Source organism: Melospiza melodia, chromosome 4, assembly GCF_035770615.1.
Source record: "Melospiza melodia melodia isolate bMelMel2 chromosome 4, bMelMel2.pri, whole genome shotgun sequence".
NCBI lineage: Eukaryota > Metazoa > Chordata > Aves > Passeriformes > Passerellidae > Melospiza > Melospiza melodia.
In genome coordinates, this window is record NC_086197.1 from 53446709 (window position 1) to 53473598 (window position 26890).

At 48.5% G+C, this 26890-nt stretch overlaps 1 protein-coding gene across 2 annotated transcripts; it reads left to right on the forward strand.

Annotated features, from left to right (window-relative positions):
- The first annotated feature begins 1200 nt into the window (after positions 1–1200).
- CYTH4 (cytohesin 4) lies at positions 1201–21639 on the forward strand. 2 transcript variants are annotated; one of them, XM_063154474.1, is made up of 13 exons: positions 1201–1339; positions 6732–6814; positions 9134–9234; positions 9482–9548; positions 15185–15303; positions 15680–15760; positions 16407–16519; positions 17070–17218; positions 18182–18293; positions 18711–18787; positions 19130–19201; positions 20044–20198; positions 20528–21639. In XM_063154474.1, exons 1-13 carry the CDS (start codon positions 1321–1323, stop codon positions 20598–20600), a joined length of 1221 nt encoding a protein of 406 aa, XP_063010544.1. In that variant the 5' UTR covers positions 1201–1320; the 3' UTR covers positions 20601–21639. The 2 variants fall into 2 exon arrangements, with proteins under 2 accessions (XP_063010544.1, XP_063010545.1); XM_063154475.1 differs by lacking the exon at positions 1201–1339 and adding an exon at positions 6216–6649.
- Positions 21640–26890: the final 5251 nt, after the last annotated feature.

Below are 26890 nucleotides of genomic sequence, written 5' to 3' on the forward strand. Positions count from 1 at the left end.
ACCATTGGTTCTAGTCATCCCATTTTAAATTTTCTGGATTTTTCAGTTTCATTTGGGTGAATTTTCTGGTATTTTCAGTTTCATTTTTGATTGACCATATCTCCTTTTGGGAGTATTTGTTCAAGTCTGACCTCTGATTTCAAGATTTCCTTCCCTTTCCTGAAAGGAAGATTTCATTTAGGAAAGGGAATGAAATCATGCAATTTAAATGAGGATCAATTGGGGTAGGCTTTGGTCTGTATTCCTGCACTTCAGGTCATCCCACTGGCTTTTCTGGTTTTCACATCCTATTGGGGGTAGTTTTTTTGGTTGTTGTTTTTTTTTTTTTTTCCCTTTTCAATTTTTCTGTTTCTCTTCTGTCCCTTTTTCTCCTCTGTCTCTTTGTTTACCTTTCTTGCCTGATTTTAGGGATTTCAAATGTGCCATAATTTTGGCACATTTACTGTATTTCCCTACACCCAGTTTCATCTCAGTACCATTGGTTGTAGTCACTCCATTTCAAATTTTTTTGATTTTTCAATATAATTTTTGATTGACAGTATCTCCTTTCTGGAGTGTTGGTTCAGCTTTGTCCTCCAATTTCAATATTTCTTTCCTGTTCCTGAATGGCTGCTAATTCCAGCTCTCTCACCATCAGGAATATTACTAAACCTGAGAGAGGACTGTATTTCTTCTTAGTTCTCTCTATCCTTGCTTACAAGGTTTCACATGAAAAACACTTTGTTGGGGGGGAGAAAGGAGCAAGACTTTAAGTTACACCGAGCATTGAGCGAGGCAGAAGAGTCTGACAACTCTATCCTGCCCTCCATCAACCATCCTCCAGTTCTGGAGCCTTCATTCCCATCCCTGCTCCCACCCAACTCTGCTGCTGAATTAACATAGGAAGAATCTTCCCTTTAAAATGAAACCACTTCCCCAATCAGATGGGTTTTCTGAATCAAGAACTTCCTTTTTCCCTCCTTCTCCTCTGAGTACCTCAGGCCAAAGCCTCTCACCGCTCATTTTAATCTCTTCAAACAAAGATTCCCAAAAAGCTGCTGGGATGGAAATGCATTTGTGCATTTGCAGTTAAAAGTAGGCAATGAGCCCCTGTTGGCTCATTAAAACATGCACAGAGTTTTCTGCACTGCCACAAGCTTGTGATATATGACAGGGGGGAGGACAAGGAGGGGAAGGAGGAGTCACAGGGAAACCCGCCCCCCCAAAGCTGCTGCGGTCACGTTTGCTGCCTCCAAGTTGTTTCAGTTCTGTGAAGCATCTGAACAAACCAAATACAAGGAGGAACACCAGTTGTGTTGCAAATATATCGTGCTCTTCAGGATGGACCTTTGTCCTGCTGGTAAGCCTCAACCATTGTGTGTCTTTTTTGGGGAGAGTGCTCTGTGCTCAGTTTGATGGAGAACAGCACGCCATGCAGCCAGAGTGGGTGCTGTGGCTGGAGGAATGACATGCTGGAAGATCCCTGGTGGTACAGTTAAATGCTTATCAGTTTTCAGCATTAGGCATGGGTTTCTTTTTACTTGCTCTCCTTTCCCATCGGGAGAAATTTCCCCACAGGTTTGAATGGCCTTTGTGCTGAGAGTGTTCCTGCTCTGATTCCTTGGGCCAGCGGTGCTGAGCCGAGCTGGGAACTGACTCCTCAGTGTCAGTGGCATATGTGACACCTGGAGTGGTGAGCATTGTAGGCTTTGGCTGCTCTCACTGAACTCTGGCAAGCTCGTCCCTGGTGTTTCCCTGCAGATGCCAGGAGCTGGCTTGCCTTGGTGGAGCCTCTCGTGCAGTTGGGCATCCAAGTGTAACACCCGTGCAAGGCTTTTGGTGCTGGGGCCTCCCTTGCTTATGGCCATGTTCGAGGTAGACAACTGTGTTGGGGTTCTGGAAGCTCCAGGGGATCTACAGGTGGGCCTGCCTGGTCCTGAAATAATCTCAGTGGGCAGATGTGAGTGAGGGGAAATGAACCACATCTGAGGAACTGAGAGAGATCTTGGGTTTTATTTCCTGCCCTGGCAGGTGGTGGATAAAGTGGTTGGGATTCAGCAAGGAAGGGCATGCCACCAGACTGAACATTTCCAGCTTCTGGCTGAGGAAGATCTGAGTGTGTCAGAGAGGGAGAGCTGAGTGGGAACAGGCTGAACAAAGGAGGAAAAAGGATCACCTTGTAATATCTCTTCTCATTCTGACTCTGTCCCCTCAGGCTTTTGTGTATAGGACATGGAGAGTGAAAGCAAAAAGCAGTGCCCAGTTTCAACAACTGTTGTGCACTTTTTAGCTCTGAGGTGTGTAGGCAAGGAAAGGGCATGCTCAAGCTGCATACCAACCTTGCTTGCCAGGGAAATTGGTGGTACCTGTAGGAACTCGGTTCTTGTCAGCATCTGACTGGTACTGAATGTTGGTGAAAATGGGTCTCCTGATCACCCAGCCCTCACTGTCTGAAAGCAACTGTGGGCAAAGGTTCTGCAGGACAAACTGGGCAGGAGGAGGGATAACTGATATTTTGCTATTTATTTTGGGCTGTGCCTTCAACAGAAACTGAGGATCTCCTAACTGAAGGTCTGACACAGTCATTCACTCAAGTTATGTGTTACTGCATTAATTATGTCTTGAAAGTGACACGTTCAAGCAAGTGTACTTTCAAGACAGTATACATACTGCAATAGCACAAGGAGATCCTATTCAGGCACTGTGGGGGTTGGCTCAGTTCTGGGTAGAGGCAGAGCCTGGAGACAGGCAATGCCTGGAGAGATGTGCTGGCTCTGACTGATGGTTTTGCTCAATCCCATCCTGTCTTTCCACAGCTGGGTCAGAAAGTGGGTTTGTTTGATGCTGAACTCCCTTGGGACCCAAGGCTGCCGCCAGAAACATTTTCCAGTGAGCTTTAGAGTACTGAATGCATTTGGAATTGCTCAGTTGTGGCACGATTGTCCTGAAGGTCAGAGGTGCACGTACACCTTTCTCTAGGGCCACTCCTACCTGGAGACATGATGGTCCTGCTAAGTGCACATGTGTTTGATGCCTTGGGGAGGCTGCTCTCACTGCAGTATGTGTCCTCTTCCAGCTTCCTTCAGAACGCTCTCAGGACTGTCTGAGTGAGGCCACAGAGCAGGTGTGCCAGGCCCTTGAGCTGGATGTGTGGCACAAAGGAGAGCAGACTGGTGCTGTGGTGTCCTGTGCTGGGATGTGTGGTCAAAAGTAATGGAAAGCTATCCTGAAGGATGGGTGTAAGTTGTCACAAGAGATAATGGGGCCAGTAGACAACATAAATTCTTCTTCCCAGCTTTCCCCCTATAGCTGAAATGTGCAAATTAAATCTGTTGGGATTGATATTGAATTTCTTCTCACACGAGCTGGCAGAGAACTGTGGAGTGCTGCAGGAGGGAGATGTACATGGCTGGAGGGACTTGAGGAGTGGAAGGCTTTGTCATCTCTCTGCTACTAGACTGGCACCTATCTGTGGAGGTGGTGGTCTGTACTGGAGATTACACAGCAGCCATATCGAAAAAGAAAAGAAATTTCAGGTGAATTTTTTCTATCAGGGAGCTTCCTTCAAGCAGAAGCTGCCTATTGGGCTGCTCTGCTTTTGTGCTGCCGTGGGTGGAGGTGCCCAAACCCTTTAGCAGTGATACTTTAAGCCCTCCATTGCCTTGCAAATGAGCCTGATGAACCTTTGCTGTCATACCACAAGCGTGTAACACGGGTCTGCAGCGGTGACACAGATACAATCATTCTTCTTAACCTTCCCCTGCTGCTTCTGCAGTTCATCCTTCCAGCCCTCCTGGGTGGTCATTTCCCACTTACCTCTGTGCTTCAAAAGCTATCTGCCTATTCCTATAATTTTCCATGGAACTGAAAGCCACTGAACACCTGGGTGGTTCAGCACAGCCCTTTGCAGTGGGAAATGAAACCAGCAAACACAGAACTCTCTGCTCGCCACACAAGTACCCAGATGTTTGGGCAACTCTGACCTGTCCTCTGGGCAGGGAGGCTGAAGGCATAAACCGCACAACTGGAATTGAAGTTTGTGTCCTGAGTGACAGCACTGAAAATACAACCCTGGTCAGTTTGTAAAGAACTGGCAGGTCTTTCTATGTGGGTCTGCCCTGACAGTGGGGAAACAACCTCAGGAGCAGGTGTAAGACCCACAAATGTGATGCTGTTGCACTTCCCTTTCAACATTTGCTCTCTGAAAATAAATTCCAAACAACAACCTAATGTTCTCTCTGGAGAGGATACTAGCCATTTTTTGTGTGTCTGAACTGGAAAACTTTGGTGTTGGTTGGGCTGAGAGCATCCTTCTGAAACCTGTGCATGTTTTTGTGGTGTGTTCTTCACCAGGGTGAAATTTCCCCCTGTGCAGAGAACCCTGACCAGGGCTATGCTTCACCTGTGTGCTGACCTAGTCCTAGAGGGAAGTAGAGCTGAGGTGGTACTGAGGACTTCAACAAGGCATGGACCATTTTCTAAGGCAACCAAGGACTTAAGCTGTATAGGAAACCTGACAAAGACCGTCTCTGCAGCTCAGTCTAAATTGCCCTAAAAGTTTGATCCATCCATTTTTTCCAAACTCTGTCACCCTTTCCCACCTTTTTACCCCTTCTTTGTGACTCCTTCCTTTTCTCCCCTGCCCTCCCCCCACACAGTCCTTCCCACACTTTTCTCATTCTGACAAACTCGGCAGGTGGGAGTTGGGGTTTCCAGATGTTCAGGAGGGAGGGGGCCTGTGTTAATTACATCCTTGTTGGGGGTCGTGTGGGTGAGATGGCATCCCCTGGGAGCCTCATGACTCTTTGAGATGCTTTAGTAGACACAGAACAACTGAAGCAAAGCAACCAGCCACACCACAGAGTTTGCTGATGGGGTGGGGAAGGCAAGGTTCCTCAGGGCTGTCCTCCTATGGTGCTTTTGTGGAAAGAAATACAGAGCAAAAGGTCTTTGTTGTAATTTGTCAAGGAGTCACGCCAGTGATTCCACAATTACAAGCCCTGAAAGGAATGAGAGAGATACAGCTGGAGAGATGGAGATGCCAGCCTGATCTCCTGCAGACACCACAACTGCAGGATACAGAAATTAAGCTGAAGAGCCTGGGCACTGCTCAGAAGCCCAGGGCTGACATTTAAAGGGAAGTCAGCAACCCGCCAGACAAGTACCAGAGCTACTGCATGGTTTTGGTTGGTGTTCTTTGTGGTTTCTTCTCATTTCTTTGTTTTTTGTTTGCTAACCTTCCTGCCTGCTTTGGTTTTCCCCTCACCTACAGGTTTGGCTGTTGCAAGCTTTTGGATGCTTTTTTCCTTCCCTCTTGACTGGCTTCATCCATCAGACAGCTTCTTGTTGCTCTTCACAAGGGCTGCTTGCAGGGCTGGGAGGGCACGTGGGTCCTTCCCAGCCTGGATTCGTGCTGGCTCCTTGCCCTGTGCTTTACCCCCACAGACTCAGCAGCCTCTCCCCAGGGAATGCAATGCTTGAAACCATCAGGAAGAGTGGCAGGAAAGAGGCTGAAGCCTAAGAAAAACAACAGGAACATACTTAGCACATGGAAACCCAACCAGCCAGGAGGATAGGGGAGAGATTAGGATTGGGGAAGGCGAGTCTTTCTGAGCTGTTGTGGCCATGACAGGAAAGAAGCATACTAAGATGATTGCTCTTGTCGCTTTTCCTTCTGTCTGTCGTGGCTGCTTCCTTCCCTTTTTTTCTTCCACTCACATTTATAGCAGTTGTTTTGCATGTGAGATCCACACTAAGAGAATTTCCAATGCAACTGGTGCTACTTCCCCTTTTTCTGGGAAGACAGGAGGCCCAGGGGATTTTGTTTTATGAAACAGTGGAGCAGGGCATCCAGTGACTTGACCTGGCTTCCTGGGGACACTTTATCTTGCCGTGTTTAGTGCAGCAAGGACCCTGTCTGCAAGTTCACCAGTGATCTCCAGTGCTCTCAGCCATCTGCAAGCTCTGCTTTTTTCCTGGGGCCTCATCTTCTGCTTTGTCTCCCCTCTAGGGCTACAGCCTTCTCATTCTCCTTGCAGAAGAAGCTATGGTTCACCTGCATTATATTTAGCAGCAGTACTGTCACCCCATTTTTTAGGTCTTTTGTGAATCATATTGTGGTTGCCTTGGTTTTGCTGCTATTTGTTTGAATTCCTGTACATTACAAGGAAGCCTACTCATATTTCTGCATTTTCTGTTCACAGAACAATTGTTTACAGAACAGCAGCCACTTAAAGACATTCCTTTTTCAGCAAGGCTTTCATCCCCTAGATCCTACTTGGAAAACCTTGATTTTCTCTCTTAAGCCATTCCTGACTCTAGCTATGGCAGATCAACTCACGAAGCCAGTGGTTTCTTGGGAGGTTTGGATGTAGATGAAGTTTTTAGGTCATGGACTTTCAGTACCTAAAGATGACTGACATAACCACCAGAGAGCATTTTGTGAGACCTCTTCACCGTGCTCAGGGCGAGCAGAATTGGCTGAATAGGCAGTGGGTGCCTGCAGGGTCAGCTGAGAGGGCTGTGCAGAGCCTCTGGCTGCAAGGAGGGGGGTATGGTCTGTGTGCACACTCTGGGCTCAGAACCATTGGCAAGGCAAAGGTGAGGTGCAGTGGTTGCAACAGCAGGGAGCACAGAAATCAGAGTTGCTGTGGAATGACCCTAGGAGAAGGTAAGTGCTGAGAGGTTGGGGCAGCTTTTTCCATGATATGTTGGCCCCAGTAGAGTTTTCACAGGAATCTTTTTTCTTTCAGAATCAACTGGCTTGACTGAGGCTGAAGAGGCTGAAATAGAGACAATCAGGAAGCGCAGGCAGGAGCTTTTGGATGACATTAAGGTAAGGACCATCCTGTCCCTTGTGCCTGCCTAGCCTTCTGAAATCTATCTTCACCAAGGACCATCTTTGCATAGCAGTCCAGGCCATGCAGAAGTGCTCTTGCAAAAGAGACATTTTCTCAGTCATGATCCAGCTTCAGTTTTAAACTTCAGGCTGCCCTGGCCTGTTTGCCACCAGGGTACATCCAGCCTGTGGTACTCTCTGCTGCATGAATCATCAGCTGTCCCAGTGGGATGTTTGAGCAACAGTGAGCTGGGATTGTAAATGTAGGAATAAAGAAATGTCTTCACTAAGTCATGCTGGCAGGCATCTGGCTCAGCGTTTATGATTCTTTTTAATTACTGATTACCGGCTAAAGGCATATCAGTCCTAGTTACCTGCAGCACCCCTCTGTGTTTATCAGACTTTTGTTTGCTTTGTGGACCTCTAGCAAGTCCTCCATGAAGGATCCTGTCTTCAAAGAGGTCTCATGGCAGGACCTTCCACACAAGTGTCTGTGGCTGGGACTTGTTTTCCTTCTCTTTTTTTAGCAGACTCAACCATTTCTCCAGCAGCTCCTAAAATGTCTGGAAGTAACAGATTCAAAATCAGTCACTAAGACTGCATCACAACCCTGCATGGTGCTGTGCCCTTTCCATTCCGTTCTGCCTCCACCATGAAATGTGGTTTCCCATTTGAGAGAGCTTATAGCACTGAATCATTGGACTTGGACTGATTTTTTTCCACAACATGAAGCTGTCCAGATGCCTAGGGAATAGCTGCAATATTTCCTGGAATGCAGTAAAGGATTAAGCCAAACTACGTGTTACTTCTTAGGCTTCCAGACCTCCTCTCTCTGCTGCAAACCAGAATGGTCTCTCATGCCCCCTCTGCAGAACAGAATGTGAATGTACGTGCCTGGGATTTGCTTGTGTGTGTTTGTTTCTCTTCAGTTTTCACAACAGGCAATGGGCACTATAAGAGCAGGATACTTGAACAGGAACGCTACATTTCTTTTGCCCACTATGGACAGAGAAAGGTTGCTAGACTGCACAAACCCATGCTTTCAAACCCAAAGCCATTAAGCAATGGAATACACAATGGCCAGTGGAACAGAGTGAGTTTGGGTGAAAAGAGTGCCATAGAACATGAGACATTTTCCCCAGGGGATGTTTTTTTTCACAGTGTATCTATCAGTACCCTTAAGGACAAAGACTTGGGGGCATATCTGGGGCAAGGGGAGGGGGGGAAGAGAAAAGAGGATGGGTCTTGACTTGCCAGTAACGCTGCAAAAAGACAGCAGTGAATAAAATAACAAAATTGATAATAATTTGAAAGTAATGAGCTGAGATCACGGTTCTGTTACATTTGTGCAACACCTAAAACTTAGTAAGGAACGCTCACAGCTCTGGGGACCAATGAAGCACAACAGAAGGTGGCCAGAGCAAAACTGAAACCAGAAGTTCTTTTAATTTATGGAATATTGCAGAAATTCAGTTTCTCTATCTGATTATGTGCTCCATCCACATCCTCATTCCTTGATGAGAAAGGTTCTTTTATGACAGATCCTTTCTTCCCTTGCCTGTTCTGGTTGGTGTGGGGAAGAATTTGGGTGATTCCTAGAAGAGAGCTGTGGTGCACTTTGGCTTTGAGGTAGAACATAACTGCAGGATGGAAACGAGCTATAGACACTTTCATTTCCATGGTAACACAGAATATCCAGTTAAGGCAGCCATGGTCTGTCATGGGCCTAAAGGAAAGTAAATTCCACAATTGATTTTTTAAAATCTGGCAGTAATTACTTTACCTTTACTCCTTCTCTCTTTTTTCTCCACTGAACAGAGTTGTCTGTTCAATCGTATTTAAATGACAGGCACATTAAAAATTCTGTGTTTCACAATACAGCCACTTTAGGTTCATATTGATCTCACAGTTACCAGTTCCACTTCTCCTTTCCTAGATGTGTAGCAAGGCTATGCAAAATAAAAGCTCAAAAGGAATGGGCAGAATGGAAGGATTCTTGCATCTGACATTGTTTGAGGAACTGGAATTGACAGTGGGGCAAGTTCTCTGACACCTGCCACATTGATTAAGCTTGATTTTTCCAGTCTTGATTGGCAATAGGCATGAGAACATCCTTCTGTCTCTTTTCATCTGGAATCCAGCAGGGTCATTCCAGAGCAGTGCCCATTTCATAGGCGTCCTTGGCTGGTCATGACCGCCTGACCTGTCCTTTTCCTGTGACCGAGGGAAGAAGTTAGGCATGCTCTCATGCTTCCTTAGGCTGTGTCTGCTGTGTTCCCCTCCATTGCCTTCATCTTCCTGATATTGCTTTTGCAGAAGCTGAAGGAGGAGCTTGCTGAGGTTATTGCAGAAATTGAGCGTTTCCAACGTGAAGAGGAGAAGCAAGTGGCAGACAGTAATCCTGGAGAGCAGATCAGGTGAGTGGAATGAGTATTCCTTTGCTTACAAAGTCTCTCTTTATAAGTTGAAAAAACAAAAACACTGATGGGGTTTGGTTCTCAACAATGTCAGGGAAATGGGCAGGGAAATGAGGCCCTTCTCTTCTTAGATTTCTCATTATTCCTGGATAGTCAGACAACTGTCCATGTGATATCTCACCTTGTGAGTGAAATCACATGGTCCTTTATTCTAAGTTTGACTTTTCCTTCATTTTTGTGTTTACAGCAAGCAGTCAGAGAGGGATAAAATTCTGTCCCTGGGCCGGAAGAAATTTAACATGGATCCTGAAAAGGTAGGATTTGTTCATTTCACCTGTGAGGGTAAAGCTGGGAGGAAGAGCCTCTGCTGGTTCCTGTTCCAGTTGCAGCCACTGATGTCCAAGGAGCTGTGGGGATGGGTTCCCACCTCACTGAGGCTCCTGTTGGGAGCAGCCTCCACCCTGCCCCTGACTGAGGTCTTCTGATATGATCAAGCTCTGTTGCCTCCCCCACCATGGGCTTAGAGGCCACACCATGCAATTCAGCCCAAACCTAAGAGAAGTAAAGGGAGGATGCTGCGACACTGCCAGCATGCCATGAGAGCTGGACTTCCTTCAGCACAGCCCTTCTGACTGTCAGAGGCTAGGAGCTTGCTATAATGTGACAAAGGAGGATGAACTAAGAAGGTGAGAAGTTTTGAGAGTGTGTCAGGTTCCTTGGCTCATTCAGAACAGGAGAGGAGAGAATGCCTCTGTCATTTTGGAAACAGTTTTGGTTGAATTGTGGAGTTAACATAGCTTTTCCACTTTCTGGAGCTCTGACCACTGATATCAAGGCTTCATAGCCTTCAGCCCTCTGCAGAAAACTCTAAAACTATCATGATTAAGTAGAGAAGATGTAAGACAGTACCCTCTTCCTTCCTTCTCATTAGTGGAGCATATTTTGAGCTCTTCGAGAAAACCACAAGCTCTGATCAAATGATAGGTGGTCATCAGCTCACCACCGCAGCCAACATCTTGGGTGGCTGCTGCTCTGTGTGACAGCTCTTCATGCCTCCTCTGTGCCCTGCTGAGAGCGCCAAGGTGCCTTCCTCAGTGTGCACAGCCCAGCTGGAGTGCTTGCCAGTCCCCTGGACGTCCCTCTGCCAGTGGAGTTGTCTCAGAGCAGCGATGTCTGCACTTAGAGCCTGTGTGAGAGTTGGTTTTATTTTGCCTCCCTGCCTGACCTTGGTTTGCAGCCCCTGAGGCATCTCTCTCTGCCGTGCTGTGCAGGAGGGCCCAAACTAACTCTAACCCCAAACCAGTTTAGCTTTATAAGTTCAGTGCCAATCAGACTGGTCAAAATGTTACATGCTCTGTGTCTATATAATGCAGATCCCTGATTATTGCCTCCCTCTTGCTACATGCCATAGAGTGGGAGGTGCTGCAATGCAAGAAAATTTCTTTGCCCCTCCTTTCTAAGGTTACACTCCATCCATGCAATGCTGATACTTATAAATTAGTTCCTCTCTCCAAGATCCCATGGAAAGTTCCTGAGGCTGGAGGAGGTAAGCATTAGGAATCCAGTTGATAAACAGCTTTGGGGAGAAACATTTTCTTCTGGAAAATGGGGCCCCATCATCACTGTCACCGCCATCTTTTCATAAAAATCCTTTCTTTAGGATTTTCCCTTCTGGGAAGTTGAGGCCCCAGAAGGGGAATGTAAACAATGGTTATCTGCTGCTGTGGAGTGCAACAGGTGCACCTGTGATTGGCCCATGTTGGATGTGTATAGTTAATGGCCAATCAAGGACCGAGCTCTCTCTGGGACAGAGTCGGAGAGAGCTCCTTTGTGATTCATTCTTTTCTATTCTTAGCTTAGCTAGCTTTCTGAGAACTTTTCCTTCTATTCTTTTTAGTATAGTCATAATGTAATATATATCATAAAATAATAAATCAAGCCTTCTGAACATGAGGTCAACATTCTCGCCTCTCTCTCACCCTGAAGACCCTTGTGACCACTGTCACAATTGGTGAACCCCGAGTGAATGAGGAGGACAAAACCATCAATTGGTGACCCCTCGTCTGAAGAGCAAATTACTTGGAGAGACCCCCAGAGAAGCAAGTGCTGCACTGGGTAAACCCCGAATGTGTGACATTGATGGTTGTTTCACAAGTGACCACAGAAGTCGATTCTAGCCAGGAGCTGAAGAACTGAAGATCCTGATTTGGACAGAGTTCACAGCAAGGCTGACCACAAAGAGAACCTTCTGAAAAGCCTCCAGGAAGATGTTTGGAAAGCACACCAGCACCATGGAGCTGGCCAGAGCCTGCTAGACTCTTTCAAAAGGTACTGTTGGCTTTTCCCTTCCTGAAAATGCGGCCCTTCATAGTTTGTGGCTGCTGATTTGGAGGACTTTCCCCATAGAGGAGGAGGTTCCTTTCTCCCCTTCAGAGGAGAAGCTTATTGCCCTCTGGCAAAAATGGGATGAAGAGGACGGAATTCTCCTGTTGGAGACAGATTTCTATGAGTTTTTTCGATGGGCAAAGCTCTTTGGGTTTTTCACGGATGTGCTGTATGCACTCAATGTGTTCGTATGGGAGTGCATGGACTCCATTTTCCAATTTGCTTTGGACCGTGGGTTTGGATACCTCCAGATTTATCCAGCATTTAGAATGCTCTTTCCAGTTTTGAAACAGAGAGCAGTTGTTTTACCCTGGATTGCTAACTGCAACGGGCTCGCCCCATTTCCCCTGTCTCCAGCAGGAGAAGACCCTTTGGGGGGGTTCGATCTGCTGCTTCCCAGCCCCCCTGCATCCCGGTGGGGGGGGGGAAGTTTTGCCGGGAGCCGAAGTTTTTTTTACTGCGTCTCCGGGGAGCGAAGAGTGGGCGGCGCCACCCCGGCCTGCGCCGCAAGTACCGCCCTGGCCAGCGCCGCGAGCACCGCCCGGACCCGCCCCACAGCCGCCTCCCTGGGCGGTCCTGCCCGCGCCTTCACCGGCTCCCCCGCCTGCTCCCGAGAGCTCAGAAACGCCGCTCCCTGCAGCTGCGTCGCTGTTGCTGGGCCATGGAGATCGGAGCCATTTCCGCCGCTTCCCGTGGCTGCGCCGCTGTTGCTAGGCGACGACGACGCGGCTGCTGCTTCCGGCTCAGCGGGGGGTGCATTCTCTCCGGCCTCGCCGCCTCCACAGCGGATCCCGGAGCCTGCAGAAGATGCTGCCGACCCCGTGTTGTGCCCGCCAGCCTCTCCCGCAGAGGCAGAGCAGCCTGCGGTCCCGCCGCTCCCAGCAGCAGCTGCCATGGCGGCTCCTGCACCCAGCGCGATTTCCCCCCCGAGTTTTTCGGGTTGTCCCGGGGCTGCCCCTGCGGGGGGACCTGGGGCAGGGGAAGAGGGCATTGGTCTCTCCTTCCGTGGAAGAGGCATGGCCCGACAGCTGGGGGCTGGGGCAGCCCGTCTGCCGACGTTCAAAATCAGCATTCTCGGCGGATTGGGAGGTGGTTGGTCAGTTGCTCTCCCTTGGGGGGTGCGAATCTCTCTGCCGCCCCTCATGCACCCCAGCGGCGAGGGGCAGGTGGGTCCCGAGAGTTCTGCCTTTGGTCCCCAGCCCAGAGGGGGTGGGGAGAGTGCCGTGAGGCAGATGGGAGACACACCTGTTGCATTTGCATTGCAGAGACAGAGGGCACAGTAGGAAGCGATCATGGCTTGTTTGCTGTGGGGAACAAACATTCCTAGACCCGAGATGAGGGTTCTTGGGGCTTCTTCTATTCCCCTGCTGCTGGCATGCCTCAGTGATTTTGGGGAAAAGAAGCGTCTCGCCACCCGTTCTGCCATTGTACTGACAGCAGAGTGCAGGCCTGTGGGAATGCAGAGACTGCCTCGTGGGTTGGGCCTGGGCTGTTGGGCTCGGTCCCTGGACCAGGGCCACCTCCCAGCCTCCTGATGGATTTGGGGGTTTTGCTTCCCCCTTCCGGTCCTGGCCCGCCTTTTTGTGGCCAGATCTGGGGTTCCTGATCTGTACATGGGCCAGGGCCCCCCAGGGCCTTTCTCTGGCTCTGCTCTGCTGCTGCTACTTTTTCTGATTAAAAAAAAAAAAAAAAAAAAAAAAAAAGTTGAAATAGCTGGCAGCAGCTCTGAAGCATTGAAAGGCCAAAAAATAGCTTCAGCCCAAAGTTGTTCAATAAAGGGCTGTGGCAAGAAATTCCAGAAGTTGTCTCAAATTGTTTGAAATTGTTTGTGACTGTCAATGGACTTTTGATAATTATTGATGGACTTTTCTGCAGCAAGCCTGTTTCAGGACCAAAAAGGAGTTTCAGAGATGGCAAAGAGGAACATCTTCAGTCCATGGACTTTTTCTGAAACTCAGCTGCTTGAACTTGAATTTCTTTACATTGTTTTTGCATTTTCTTAAATTGTAAGATTGTTTTGGTGATTTGATAGAATTGTATGTTCTACAGGTGAAGAAATTCCCTGTTCATTCCACACCAGAACTTGATTGAGATTTGGATTGGCAACAGATAACCTGTCAAGTGTTTGTTCTTTCCTCTGTATATGCAGAGGAAAGAGAAAATTACAAACATTTTTCTTTTTAATTTAATAAAATTAAAAGGGTGAAATGTCACCGACATATTTTCATAAAAATCCTTTCTTTAGGATTTTCCCTCCTGGGAAGCTGAGGTCCTAGAAAAAGAGTGTAAACAATGGTTATCTGCTGCTGTGGAGTGCAACAGGTGCACCTGTGACTGGCCCGTGTTGGATGTGTATAGTTAATGGCCAGTCAAGGACCGAGCTCTCTCTGGGACAGAGTCGGAGAGAGCTCCTTTGTGATTCATTCTTTTCTATTCTTAGCTTAGCTAGCTTTCTGAGAACTTTTCCTTCTATTCTTTTTAGTATAGTCATAATGTAATATGTATCATAAAATAATAAATCAAGCCTTCTGGACATGAGGTCAACATTCTCGCCTCTCTCTCACCCTGAAGACCCTTGTGACAACTGTGACACATCACACCTGCAATGCTTTTCAAAATTAAATTGATCTTACTGAAAATCTGTCTAGGGAAAAAGAAAGGAAAATAGAGTGGAAAAAATCTCAAAAAAATTTTGGTTTCTTTGTTTAAAACTGCTTTTTCTTTGGGGACTTTTAAAATAGTTACATATATATTGCAAAAGAAAGTGAAATGATTCTCTTGAAGTAGAACATGTTGATGGATCTGAAACAATTTTCATTCTTTTATTGTATATTGCAAGGAGAATTGCAGTGTGGTCTGGAGAACTGCAACATTGTGAGATATTGTCAAGAATCTTTTGAAAAAAGCCTCAGCTTTTTCTCTGCCTTTAAAAGTCATGAAATTCTCTCTCAAATAGGATATTGACTCTTTGTACAACCCAACTCACAACCTCTATATTCCTTAAAAAGAATATTCCATCCTTATTGTCTAGGAGGATGGAGCTGAAAAGATTGCAGACTTCTCTGTTCTGTGGCATAGAAGAAAAATCTAGGGAAAAATTGTCTCAAGTTGTTTCAAGCCCATATTTTTGTCTGAGTACATTTTTTTATTATGCCTTCTTTAAAATAAACAGTTTTTCTTTTAAGTTAAGTTAATTTAGGGGGAAAAAGACATTTAGGAATAGAACAGGAAGACATTTTGCTTGAAAATATTAAAATTTATCATTTTGACTTTTCCTTTTTGGACTTTAAATCTACATTGCCCTATTTTGTTTGAGTTTCCATCCCAGTGAAACATTTAGCCAAATCTAGGGATGAAATGAAAATGAGACTGACAACCCATAGTGGACAAAGAGGGATTGAATGAAGAAGATAAGAACGTGGCTGTGGTCTCGCATGAAGGGAGTGGGGAGTAAGAGAGGAGCAAGTACGCTAAAGCTAAGGAAGGCTGATATCAGTGTTGGGATCCTGTTTTCTCAATAGATCATAGAGCTGCTTTACTTCCCAGTCTTGCTTCTCCTTCCCAGGGGATCCAGTACCTGATAGAGCACCAGGTGTTGTCTTCAGACCTTCAGGAGATTGCCAGATTCCTCCACAAGGGTGAAGGCCTGAACAAGACAGCCATTGGGGATTACCTGGGTGGGAGGTGAGCAACCCAGGATGAGGAGACCCCTTGGAGTCCCTGTCCTGCCCGGCCCCTCTGAGCTACCATTTTGGATGACCTGTGGCAGACCTCATCCAGGGGCCAAGACTGAGCATATCTCCAACCACAGTGGGCTGGGTGGGCAGGACACCCCTGGGAGGGCCTTTGGAATGTGACTAAGGCTGGCTGTATGGGCTGCCTTTTCTCCTGCCTGTAATGGGATCAGTCATCCCAGAATGGAGTGTGCACATTGGCTTCTTCTTGGTCAGAGGGGAAGTGAGACTGAGATGGAGCCAGGTGCATGTTGTCACACCAAGGGACATCCAGGCAGAGCAGGCTCAAAGCTCTCTTCTGACCTTTTCCCTCTCTGCTCTCCCAGGGACCCCACAAACATTCAGATCCTGCAGGCCTTTGTGGCATGTCACCAATTTGCCAACCTGAACCTGGTGCAGGCGCTGAGGTGAGTGAGCGTGCAGGGGACAGTGCTGGAACCTGCTCAGCCACTGGCCCTCACCACACAGGAAGGTCAGGAAGCCCTCTTGGGCTGAACTGGGAGCTTCCCAAGGCCCTGCTGTGTGTGTTGGCTCCAGGTCTGTTACTCTGTGAGGCATCAGCAGTTTCTCAGGGGGGTGGGAAGCACTTCGATTGCCCCTTGATTTGGTTGCTCATGTGCAGAAGAGTGGGTTACTGTGGTTTCAGTGTCTGGGAGATGAAAAAGGTTGATTTGGCAGCAGGAAACGTCTGTCCTCAGTGCCCATTACATCAATAACAAAGTGACTCTTCTTTAGGGCACTTGTTTTATTAAGACTGCCTCCTGGCAAGACTCTTTCTCCTGAGGCCTGTGCTGCCTTGCAGGGCTCTGATTAGGGGAGCAGAGCCGTGATTTCTGGGAGCCTTAGTTCTCCTTCCTGCATTCAGGGTGTTGGAGGGTGGTGTAGCCAGGCAATTTCCAGAGAGGAGCAGAGCTCCTGCTCCATGGCCTGTGTTGTCTCCCCACTGTGATGGGGTCACTTCTCTTATGCTTGTGGTGTGGCACGGGTTGAGGGGAGGCACCCTTGTCCCTTGGACCCCATCTGACTGGTGCTGTGACACTCTGCTCCCAACAGACAGTTCCTCTGGAGCTTCCGGCTGCCTGGGGAGGCGCAGAAGATTGACAGGATGATGGAGGCCTTTGCCAACTGGTACTGCAAGTGCAACCCAGGAGTGTTCCAGTCCACAGGTAGTTAAGGGAGGAAGGCCTGTACAGCTGAGCTAGGCTGTTTGCCAGGGAGAGGAGCCTTCCCTTTCCATTCACAAAGCACAGGCAGCATCACTAGGAAGTGTTTCCCCTTAAGCTAAAGGAGGCAGCCCAGTTCTTGTGAAGATTTTCAATAAACTGAGCATCTTCAGGCCTCTTTTTGCTACTGTGCTCCAGGCTCTCCTGATGGGCACCAGACTGGAGAAGGGCTCCCAGCCTCACGTGAGGTATTACCTCATCCCAGCAGGGATAGCACAGACAGATGTAGGTCTGCAGAACCTTTCCTGCTGGCAGAGCTGTTATTAGACTGCATCTGCCCAACATGCCCCATTATCCTAAGGGCATGGAATGACCTCCCTCATAGCAAATCAACTGTGTCCCTCTTTCTCCTAGCAGAGGGAACCCTTCTTCTCCTACAAATGAGAGGATGACTCTCTTCTTCAGGTGACTAAAATCCAAGCCACCTGTGGTATGGATTGTTCTGCCCTCTAAGACAAGTGCCACCCATGCTGATTTTCTTTCTCATTGCTAGATACCTGTTATGTACTCTCCTTCTCTATCATCATGCTTAACACCAGCCTGCACAACCCCAATGTGAAAGACAAACCCCACTTTGAAAGGTTTGTGTCCATCAACAGAGGCATTGACAATGGAGGGGACCTGCCAGAAGAGCTTCTAAAGGTAAGAGGAATTCCCATTCTCTCATCCCCTGGGTCCACTGAGAAGCAAAGGTGCAGAGACAGGAAATGCACCCAGTAGCAAAGCTACAGCTGGCATTTTCCTGAAGGCTCAGCAGGCACAGGACCTGCCCTGTGAGGCAAAGTAGAGGTGGGCAGCCTGCTTAGGTGTGTCTGCCTTCACCCAAGGAGCCTGGCCCAAAAAACTTCTGTCTTGTGTCAAAGGGGCTGCCTACATCCCACACCTGGGCTTTACTGAGCAACATCCCCTCAGGGTAGAGGCTTTAGATCTTTCTCCAGAGTGTTATTTCTTTCAGGCAATTTAGGGAAGGTGCAAGACCCTGTAGTCTCTTTTTTCCCCCTTGGCTTGGGATTTGTGTAGTAAATGATGGCAGATGTAATGATGTGATCAACAGTTCAGCATCCTTTGAGAGCAGTAACCTGCCTCCCTGTCACTGCTGTATGAATGTCACCCTTTGTGCCCCGCAGTGCCAAAGCTTTGGCTCTGTGAAATGTGCCGCCTTGTGGCCATGTAGGTCTACGTGCTGCTCTCCCGGCAGCATTTGACACCACCAGCCCAGGTTCTAAATGGGGCTGCACCTCTGCTGTGCTGAGTCCCATCCTAGTGCCTTAATACTACCCACAGTAGCACTTGTGACATGCTGGGTTTGCTCACTGCAGCCTGTCTTGCTATGGGAGCACCATTTCATGGCTGTGGTTTTCCAAACTGAGACTCTTTTTATGGCACAAGATGCAGAAAAGAGCTGGTGATCCCCCTGGAGACCCTGTGAGGTGCAGACTGGGGACTGTTTTACCCCCAGTGCTCATCATGTGCTCTCCTGCCCTTCACCCAGCTTGCCTTGTAAAAACAGAGTGGTGGATAGATGGACCTAGGATAGTTGTGTACAAGCTTTATCTGAAATCAACCTTTCTCTCTCTGTCCTTCCCCACCAATGCTCTGGGGCAGAATCTGTTTGAGAGCATAAAGAACGAGCCGTTCTCCATACCAGAGGATGATGGCAACGACCTCACCCACACTTTCTTCAACCCTAACCGTGAAGGCTGGCTGGTGAAACTAGGTAAGGGAGGGGCTCCCCTAGCTCCTCTGGCTCCCCGTTTGCCTGCCTCCCACCACAAATCTGCCCCAGGAACCTACCGTCATCTCTGCTGTCCTTCGCTCCCGTCTGCTGTGGCGGGCTGAGGCTGACACCTGCTGTTGAAACCAGCCGCCTGCTCCCTCGTCCCAGCTCCTGCAGGCTCTGTCTGCTCAAAAAGGGACTCAAAAACATAGCCCTCCCCATTCCCAGACCCAGCAGAGCAAAACTGGCTCTGTGTGTGAGTGTCTATCACACAGCATCATGTCAGTGGTGCCATGCTGTCTCCTTGGGGCTCAGCTACAGGGAGAGCTGGGAGGGTGTGACTGTGTGCATGTCAGGAGCTTGGGGGAAGGACAGAAAAATGTGTGACTAATGGCTCCTGAACCTCACTGCCTTTAGGAGGACGTGTGAAAACCTGGAAACGCCGCTGGTTCATTCTGACTGATAACTGCCTGTATTACTTTGAATATACCACGGTAAGGGCTTAACTCATGGCTGGGTGGTTATGAGCCTCTGAGGGGCCAGGGAGGAGCAGAGGCAAATCTCCCCCTTTTACCCTGTGCTCCCAGACTGATCTCATGCCTCCACTCTCTCCTGTGCTGTTTCCTCACCTCCCATGGGGAGGAGGAGAGAGGCTGGACACTGTGGTCTCCTCTTGACTAAACTCCCCGTTGTGTCAATGGAAGGGGTCTCCTGCGGCAGTATTCTGCCCTTGTCACCTCCACAAAGGCCCGCACAGGGGAAATCAGAGAGGTTCTGAACAGTGGCATAAATTTGGGGAGTATGTTGGGTCTTAATTCATGTTTCCTTGCCTTCAGGACAAAGAGCCTCGGGGCATCATCCCCTTGGAGAATCTATCAGTCCGGAAGGTGGATGATCCCAAAAAGCCAGTAAGTGTCCATTGGCTGGCACTCTGCCAACACAGGCTATCAGATGGTTGGGGGAAGAGAAGATGCACACAGATGACTCCTACCCTACACAAATTGCTCGTGTTCTACTTGCTTCTCAGAGGGAAGGTGCCGTTGCAAACTGCCTTGTTTGCCCCATCTAGACACGGCTGTGTTTTTAATTTATGTTTTTGGTGTGAGTAGAGAGCTGTCCTTTGGCTGACTGTATTGTATGTTTTCATGTGTGTATGTGTGTGTAGGGGGGGCAGAGATGAATGCACACAGCTGACTCCCTACTTATTTTGTACCAGGAGACGTGGGTTTAATTTCTCTCCTCGGGATTCTCCATAATGAGTTACAGCACATGTAGACCAAACAGAACTGTTGGTGTTAGGGAACTTGCCCAGGAAGTGACTCATTTCTTCTGTGTGTCTTTTGTGGATACCCACTTTTCAATGTGTCATGGCTCTGGGAAAAGTGCCTTCTATCTGTGTGGTGGCAGGCAGAAAAGAGGATGCTGCATCTACTTAAGAGGGGGAGGGATTTTCATTAGTGGAGTGGAGTGACAGATCCTAGAAGGTGTGTTTTGATAAGTGTTGATGCTCCATCTCTCCATAAAGCCTGGTTTTAATGTCCAGTTGCTCAGAGGAGGGGTGTGCCTACCTAAGAAGGAAGGTCATCTAACTCATAGGGAAATTTTTGGAGTGAGGGAAGATAGGGTCATTTGCATTTTGGAGACTCCTGTCTGTTGAAAGCTCTCTTGGCCTGTTACCCATGGTTGAAGGCAGCAGCCTTCTTTGTCCCCTGTCTAATCCTACTGCTCCACTTCGTTTCCTTTTGAACAGAACTGCTTTGAACTCTTCATTCCCAACTGCAAAGGGCAGAAGATCAAAGCCTGCAAAACAGATGGGGATAGGAAGGTGGTTGAAGGCAAGCATCAGTCCTACAAGATCTCAGCAGCCACTCCAGCAGAGCGTGATGAGTGGATTGAGGCAATACGGTGAGGAGAGCGTGAGGCTTGAGTTGCCTTTTTTCAGCCCTGGGATCAAGTGGCCACAAAGTTTATTTGGTTATCTTTTATGAGAGCTTGAAAATGGGGGTGGAAAGAAATGTTTGCAGTATAACAACCATGGTATTCCTTGACTTTAAAGAGTTTTGAAGTCCCTTCTGGAGAATCTCTAGCCACAGCTAAATTCTCTGCTGTAAGTCTGCAGATCTCCAGTCCTACATTTTGATAAGTGGTGTCTCTGTGCAAGTTCAGTTAGTTTGTCTGTGCTGCTCTCCATCATTAAATCTCTTACTTTTGCTCCCATTTCTTCTAATTTCCAGGACCAACATCTCACAGGATCCTTTCTATGATCTGGTCTCTGCCCGTAAGAAAAAGATTGCCAGCAAAAACTGAACCATGACCTGGTCACGGCATCAGAAAGGTGGAGGTTATTGGACAGCTTCCCTCTCACACTGGGCTCTTCCAGTGAGGAAATCTGGGAGCTTTGTTTCCATCTGCCTCCCACCTGGCAGGCAGATGACTGACAGGACAGCTTGCCCTCTGCCTCTTCCCCTTCCAAACTGAAGGCAGAGGCGCAGGGTGCGATCCACTGAGGACTCAGAACTGTGGGCAGGGAGTTGCCCATGTCCGAACATAAAGGCTCAACAGCAATTGGCCTTTGGGCTCTCCCATGTAGGCCCAGACATGCGGGACAGGATCTGAGAGGAAAAAGGAATGTCTGCACAGTGTCTCCAGCCCCTCCTGTTGTCACACCAGGCCAGGGTATTTTTCTGTGAGGGACCATGTGGATTCTCTTGGAGCTGAGCATCTCCCAGTCAGTTGCAGAGCAGAAAGGCCCCAATGGTTTCTCTTCCATGAACAGATGTGTAGTGGTTGTGGGGTGGAGGCCACCAATATTTAGAAACTTGCTGTGAAACCAGAGGTCAAAGTAAGATCAGAAGCCCTCAGTCCAGAAGAAATGCCTCTCTCCCTTCCTACATCCTGTAGTGAGGACTGTAATCCTGGGAAGTCCCCGCTTGGTAACTGCACCATAAATGTTAAAAAGTTAGAGATAATTGAATCCCTATCCAACATAAGGGCTAACTGAGCAGAGAGATGCTGTGGGACCAGGAAAGCAGCTCTGGGTGTTTTGTTTTTCTTTTTTGAGACTCAGGGATCACCACAGATTTCCTTAGGGAAGAAATCGAAACTCTAGCTCTCCTCCTGGCTGATGGCTCCCTGACAAAGGTTGGTTCCTTGAGGCCTGGGTTTTGTATCTGAAAGTTTTGCAGTCAGATGGCATGAAAAAATGGAGGTACATACACCTACCTCCCCACCAGCACACACACAGAGGCATTCATTCCCATCTTCATACAATGGTATCATCTGGAGCCTGGGGGTTTTGTCTCTTGTGTAAAGAGAGAAATAAAAAGAGGTTAAAACAAGCCCAAAACTCAGGGTAATGTGGTCATTTTCATGATAAAGTCAGAACATGTGAGATAAGAGTATCACGTTCCAGCAGAGCAGCCTGAGCACTGCTGCAGTCTCTTGGCTTTTTCCTTCCTGCAGAGGGCTGTATCTACCAGGCAATCTGCAGCAAGGCCAGCACAGCCCGATTATTCATTCCAGCTCTTTTTGCCCAAGCCTCAGGAATGCTGAATTAATTTCAGGAGGCAGGGAGCGTATCTCAGAGCTGAAGCATGCGCTCACCCTGGAGAAGGAGCGTGAAGGTTTTCTTCTGCTCATGCCTGCAAATGTCTCCTGCACTGAATCTCTTTGTTGCTGATGTGATGCAGAGTGAGTTTGCTGCCCACTGCTCTGGAGCACACGTGCTTGCCCACACACAGTCACTCCTGCTTTGGGTTCAGTGTAGAGGCAGGCTCATGTCCAGAGGTGGAAGGGAAGGCAGAATATGGCCCCTTTGCTTGGCAACATCTCCCATATATGTGAGAGAAGTACAAATATGCATTTGGTTGGTGAGAGATGCCCCAGAGCCCAGGACTGGAGTGAGAAATGTCTGTTCTAGTGCTTCTCAGGCTTATACCCTGTGTGACAAAAGCCATGAAAATTTAGTCTGGAGTCTCTATTCTACCCATAGTTATCTGGTGTTGTGTGTGGGAATCCAGGCTAAGCCCTCCCTACAGTTTACCTGGATCATTCCTATGACATCAGGGTCTATCCAAGCTCTTCCCCATTCCTCCTCATCCCCAGCCCTTCTAATTCTCTTCAGTCTGCATATGTCCTTTCTGTTCCCTGCTTCCCCTAGATACCCACACTGCAGAGAAAAATTACTCCCAGGGGTTACAGGGTGGGAAGTACAACTTGAGAGAGGCAAAACAATGCACAGACACAGGCAATTGTGTACCTTCCATCTGTCAAGCTAACCACAAGAGTCAGGAAGGGTTGGACCATGTTTTGTTTCTCCTAGAAACTGAGGCAGGGAGACAGGCAGTGAATTTGGGTTTCCATTGCCTTTCCTTGACTCCAGTGGAGAAAATGCATTTCTAAACTTGCTATGTGATGCCCTGGTCTCCTCAGTGCCATGAACACAATGGCATGTGATGTTGCCCAACAGAAATGCAACTTGTGCTTTCTCTGAGTGTGGTCTGACCTCATCCCTGCTGAGTACCCATGTGTCTGGTGTTGGCCTGGGTGTCAGGGGACAGGTCTCTAAAACTGAGCCCCCACTCATGTCTGTGTGCTTTGACAGACTCTCTTGGAGCCCTTTGACATTTATTGGAGACTTGTGCAACTCAAATGGCATCACCGGGGCACTTGCTGCTGACCACCCTCACACATTCTGTGTGCTGAGGGCAGCTGCAGCAGCTCACACAGGCACACACACACAGGCACACACACCCAGAGCCCCTCAGGTGCTCAGTCTGACAGATTGCTATCTGCATGGTGGAGGTATTTCTCTTCCCCATAGCCAGCATGTGTGGCTCACACAGACATACATGCAGAAGACTGACACTTATTCCCTGCCTGCCTAAGGATTCCTGCACACACACAGCCATTCTTTTTCATAATAAATGTCCATCTATTTTCATAAAAGGGCTGGGAGGAGAATAGTGCAGATGTGTGGAATAGACCACATTGCTGCATCTTGCCTCTTTCCCACTCCTTCCCGTCCTCCTGTTTATCAGCTCCTTTTTGGAAGGTTAATACATTTTTAAAGGCATTCTAGAAATTGTTTGCACTGACGGAGATGGAGCAGCTGTGAAGAGAGCCAGCAGCCCCCTGCAGTAGAGCTTAGGTAGAGAAAACCTCTGTGAGGTGGAGGGGTAGGACAGCATACAGTTGGAGGCACATGGGACTGAATTATGGAGTGAGAGTGATCAAAGGACATCAGCTGAACCTGTCTTTTACCAGGGGCTGAGGGCTCTTGGTGAGGGGGGCTCAGGAGCAAATGGAGGCAAGACTGCATCCAAGTTGGTCAGGATGGTGTTCAGTGGCAAGGTGAGAGCACCCATTAGAGACACTATTCCTGTCAGGCCTGAAACTGCTCAGCTGTGCATCACACAGCCTTCAGCACAACAGGAAAATCAAGGAGCTGTTTTCAGTCAGCTAAACAGGGTTATATGCACCAGGACTGCCAGCCTTGTGCCTCCCTCTGTGTGAGCACTCGTGCCTCACCCCTGCACAGCAGAGCAGGGATTGATACCAAGAAGGGACAGCAGTTCTGTCAGCTCATACCATAAATCCATAGGATTGGAAAGGCTATTGCAATGGCCTCAGAGGGATGGCAGCCAGTCTTTTGTATGGAAAGAAGCACAGCCCCACTGTATTGGAGCTGGTTGGAATGGTGCAGTCAGATTTGTGACCCCAACAGGAGCAGCTCCTCCTGTCTCCCACCACTTATGTTTGGTGGTTAGAAAGCAACTCAGTACCTGAGGGTGAGGGACCCACTGAGGCAGGGGTACTGAGGTACTTCTTCCTTCTTAATTTTTTTGTTTTGAGTGTGCGTTTCACACAGAAAGGCCAGAGCACAAAGGTAGAGAGCAGGATGGCTCTTAAAGGCACCGTGGCCTCTCTCCTGCACCTCGCTGTGGATCAGTTCTGTCTCCAGCCTGGCACAGGGCCCATTTGGGGGGCTGGGGGAAGCCCAGGCAGACAGGGGTTGAGACCTGGCCAGGATTTCTTGGAGTGTCACTGCTGTCACATCTGCAGTGTCTCTGCTCTAAGTGCCTGTGACAGGGGCATGCAGCAGTCTCATCTTGCCGTGCCATTTCCAATCCTGCTGCCTCTCTGCAATGAAGATGAATGTTGCCTGTCCCAGGTTATCACCTTCCCATGTGTGTGAGCCTGTGTACAGACAGCAGCTTGCTGCTGGAGGCTGGTGGGCCAAGTTCAAGGAGGCTGTGCATGGCGGGGCAGAGGGGTGCAAGGAATGCACAAGGGAGGGTGCAGGAGTCTGGGTCTCTGGGGGTCATCACTGAGGAAGGGCTGGCACTGACAGGAACAGGGCTTCCACCTCAGCTCCAGAGCAGGGGCAGCACAAACCTCAGGAGGATGCAAGGTACAAACACCTTCTGAGCAGCCTGCACCCTCTGCCACAGATGCTGTACCACCCCACGGGGGGACACCTCATGTCTGACAGCTGTCCATGGGGACAGTCGTGTCACTAGAGGTGCCAGCCCAACACCTCAGGGAGACAGTGGGGATGGTGCAAGGTGGCCAGCACATATGGGCCCTCAAAGGCACAGGCTGTGCAGGGACAGGCCCATATGTCCTGCCAGCACAGCATGCTTTGCGCCTGTACCTTGCTGAAGGGACCTGGCAAAACTGTCTGGATGGGAAGAACAGGGGTAACAGAGGAGCAGCGAAGGGCAAACCCTGTGGGCTTGGACAGCAAGCAGTGTGTGGGGAGAGGGGGCCAGGACAGCTGCAGAGATGTCTCTGGGCTCCTGCCCCTGGGGGCTGCACTAGCAGGAGCACAGCCCTTCACATGGGGCAGAACCAGGGAAGCCCTGCTGTGGCTGTGTTAAGGGACATGGCAAGGTGACACATTTAACCTCCATCTGAGCCACCAGCTTAACCTTAAGGGGCCTACAGAAGAGACATTTTCTGCTGCCTCTTTAACCAGGGTGGGTGACAGTGAGGTTCCTGGAGTTGGCTGAAGAGGTGGTGATTTGTGCAATTAACATCTAATCAGTTCTATGAATATTTATTGCTAGTCAGCAAGCTTCTGAGTGACAGTGTAGCCCCATCTGATTGGGATCACATTCACAGGTAAGTCAGAGCCTCCTTTGGGGGTCACAGACCTCCCAGCAGGGCAAAAGCTCACAATGGTATCACCATCCAGCAGCACATGTGAGGCACATGTGCATTGTGAACATGGAAAACTGTATTCAACCCTTTTTTGGAGAGATGGAAAAACGGAGGTTTTAAAATTGATTTGTTTTCAAGGGAGAGACACCTTGAAATAGTCTGAATATATTAACAAACAACACATGGCTGAGTTTGAGCCTGGGTGTTTGCTTTTGGTTTTGTTGGAATTGGTTGTTTGCTTTTTTGTTTGTTGGGAGGTTTTTTTGTGTGTGTGTGCTCTCTCGTTTATCTTCTATTGCAACATGGGAGAAAAAATAAAAGGGAGAGAAATATAAACCCCTGCAATTGTGTGAAAACTCACATAACAGTCAGGAATTTCTCAGAGCTTGTAATTGACCCTTCCTCCAAAATGGCATAAAGTGTGCAGAGAGCTAATATTTTGTTTCCTCAAAAAATACTACTTTGGGGTCTTTCTGTCATCATCAGAATTTTTGACCATTCTCAACTTTGTCCAAATTTGTGCTGCTTTCCAGAATCCTCCATTCTCTTCCTTTGTCTTCACTCTGCTCTAATCCTTTCAGCTCACTTCTGCATCTGGCTTCTCTTTCCCAAGGTACCTTCCACCTTCTGGGCTTTGCTCATCCCTCTCCATAAACTTGCCTTAACAAATCCCTGTTTTTCCCGATGCTGCCTCGCTGCCCTCCTGATCCCTGGGCAGACTGAGCCTGCCTTGGCAGAGCTCTGGGAAAACCCCCTATTATCCAGGGGACTGTGAACTGTTAAACCTCAGCCAAACTCTTCTGCTCCTGCTGCTCACCTGCAGCTTTTGGGTTTGCGCTGGAGATGCTGCCAGAAGCCTGTTATTACCTAAATGAAAAAGGCACTCAGCCCTCCCTGAAAAGGAAGACACACAGATAACAGTGATTTGCCTGTTGCCTGCCGCCTTCTGACTGAGAAAAACACCCCAAATTCCGGCCCTCAGTGGAGGGAGAGGGACAGAGACAGTTCTGCCCATTTTCACTTTCTGCATGGAAAGGATCCTGTGAATTTTTGTGCCTGGGTGGGAGAAGATCCTCGGAATTTTCATCAGAGATATCCCCTTCTTCTCGTGTTATTGCGCTTGGCCTTGAGTGAATGCAGGTAGGATGGGAAAAAAAGCCCCAAAAGTGGGAGCCAATAATAGACCCAGAATAAACTGCATGGTAACAGGGCAGGAAAGAGAAGGGAGGGGAAAAAAGGGAGGGTTGGCAAGTCTGAAGTCATTGTCATAGAGCAGGGACTCTCTTGTGTAAAACTCTGTTTTCCTTGCTGCATCCTTCCACTTTCCTCAGCAGTTGCACCTGGAGCTGTGATTTCAATATCCAGGAGCTAATGGCCTGCTTGGTCCCCTCTCCAGAAGGCATTCAGCAGGAGAAAGTGTACTTTGCACAGAG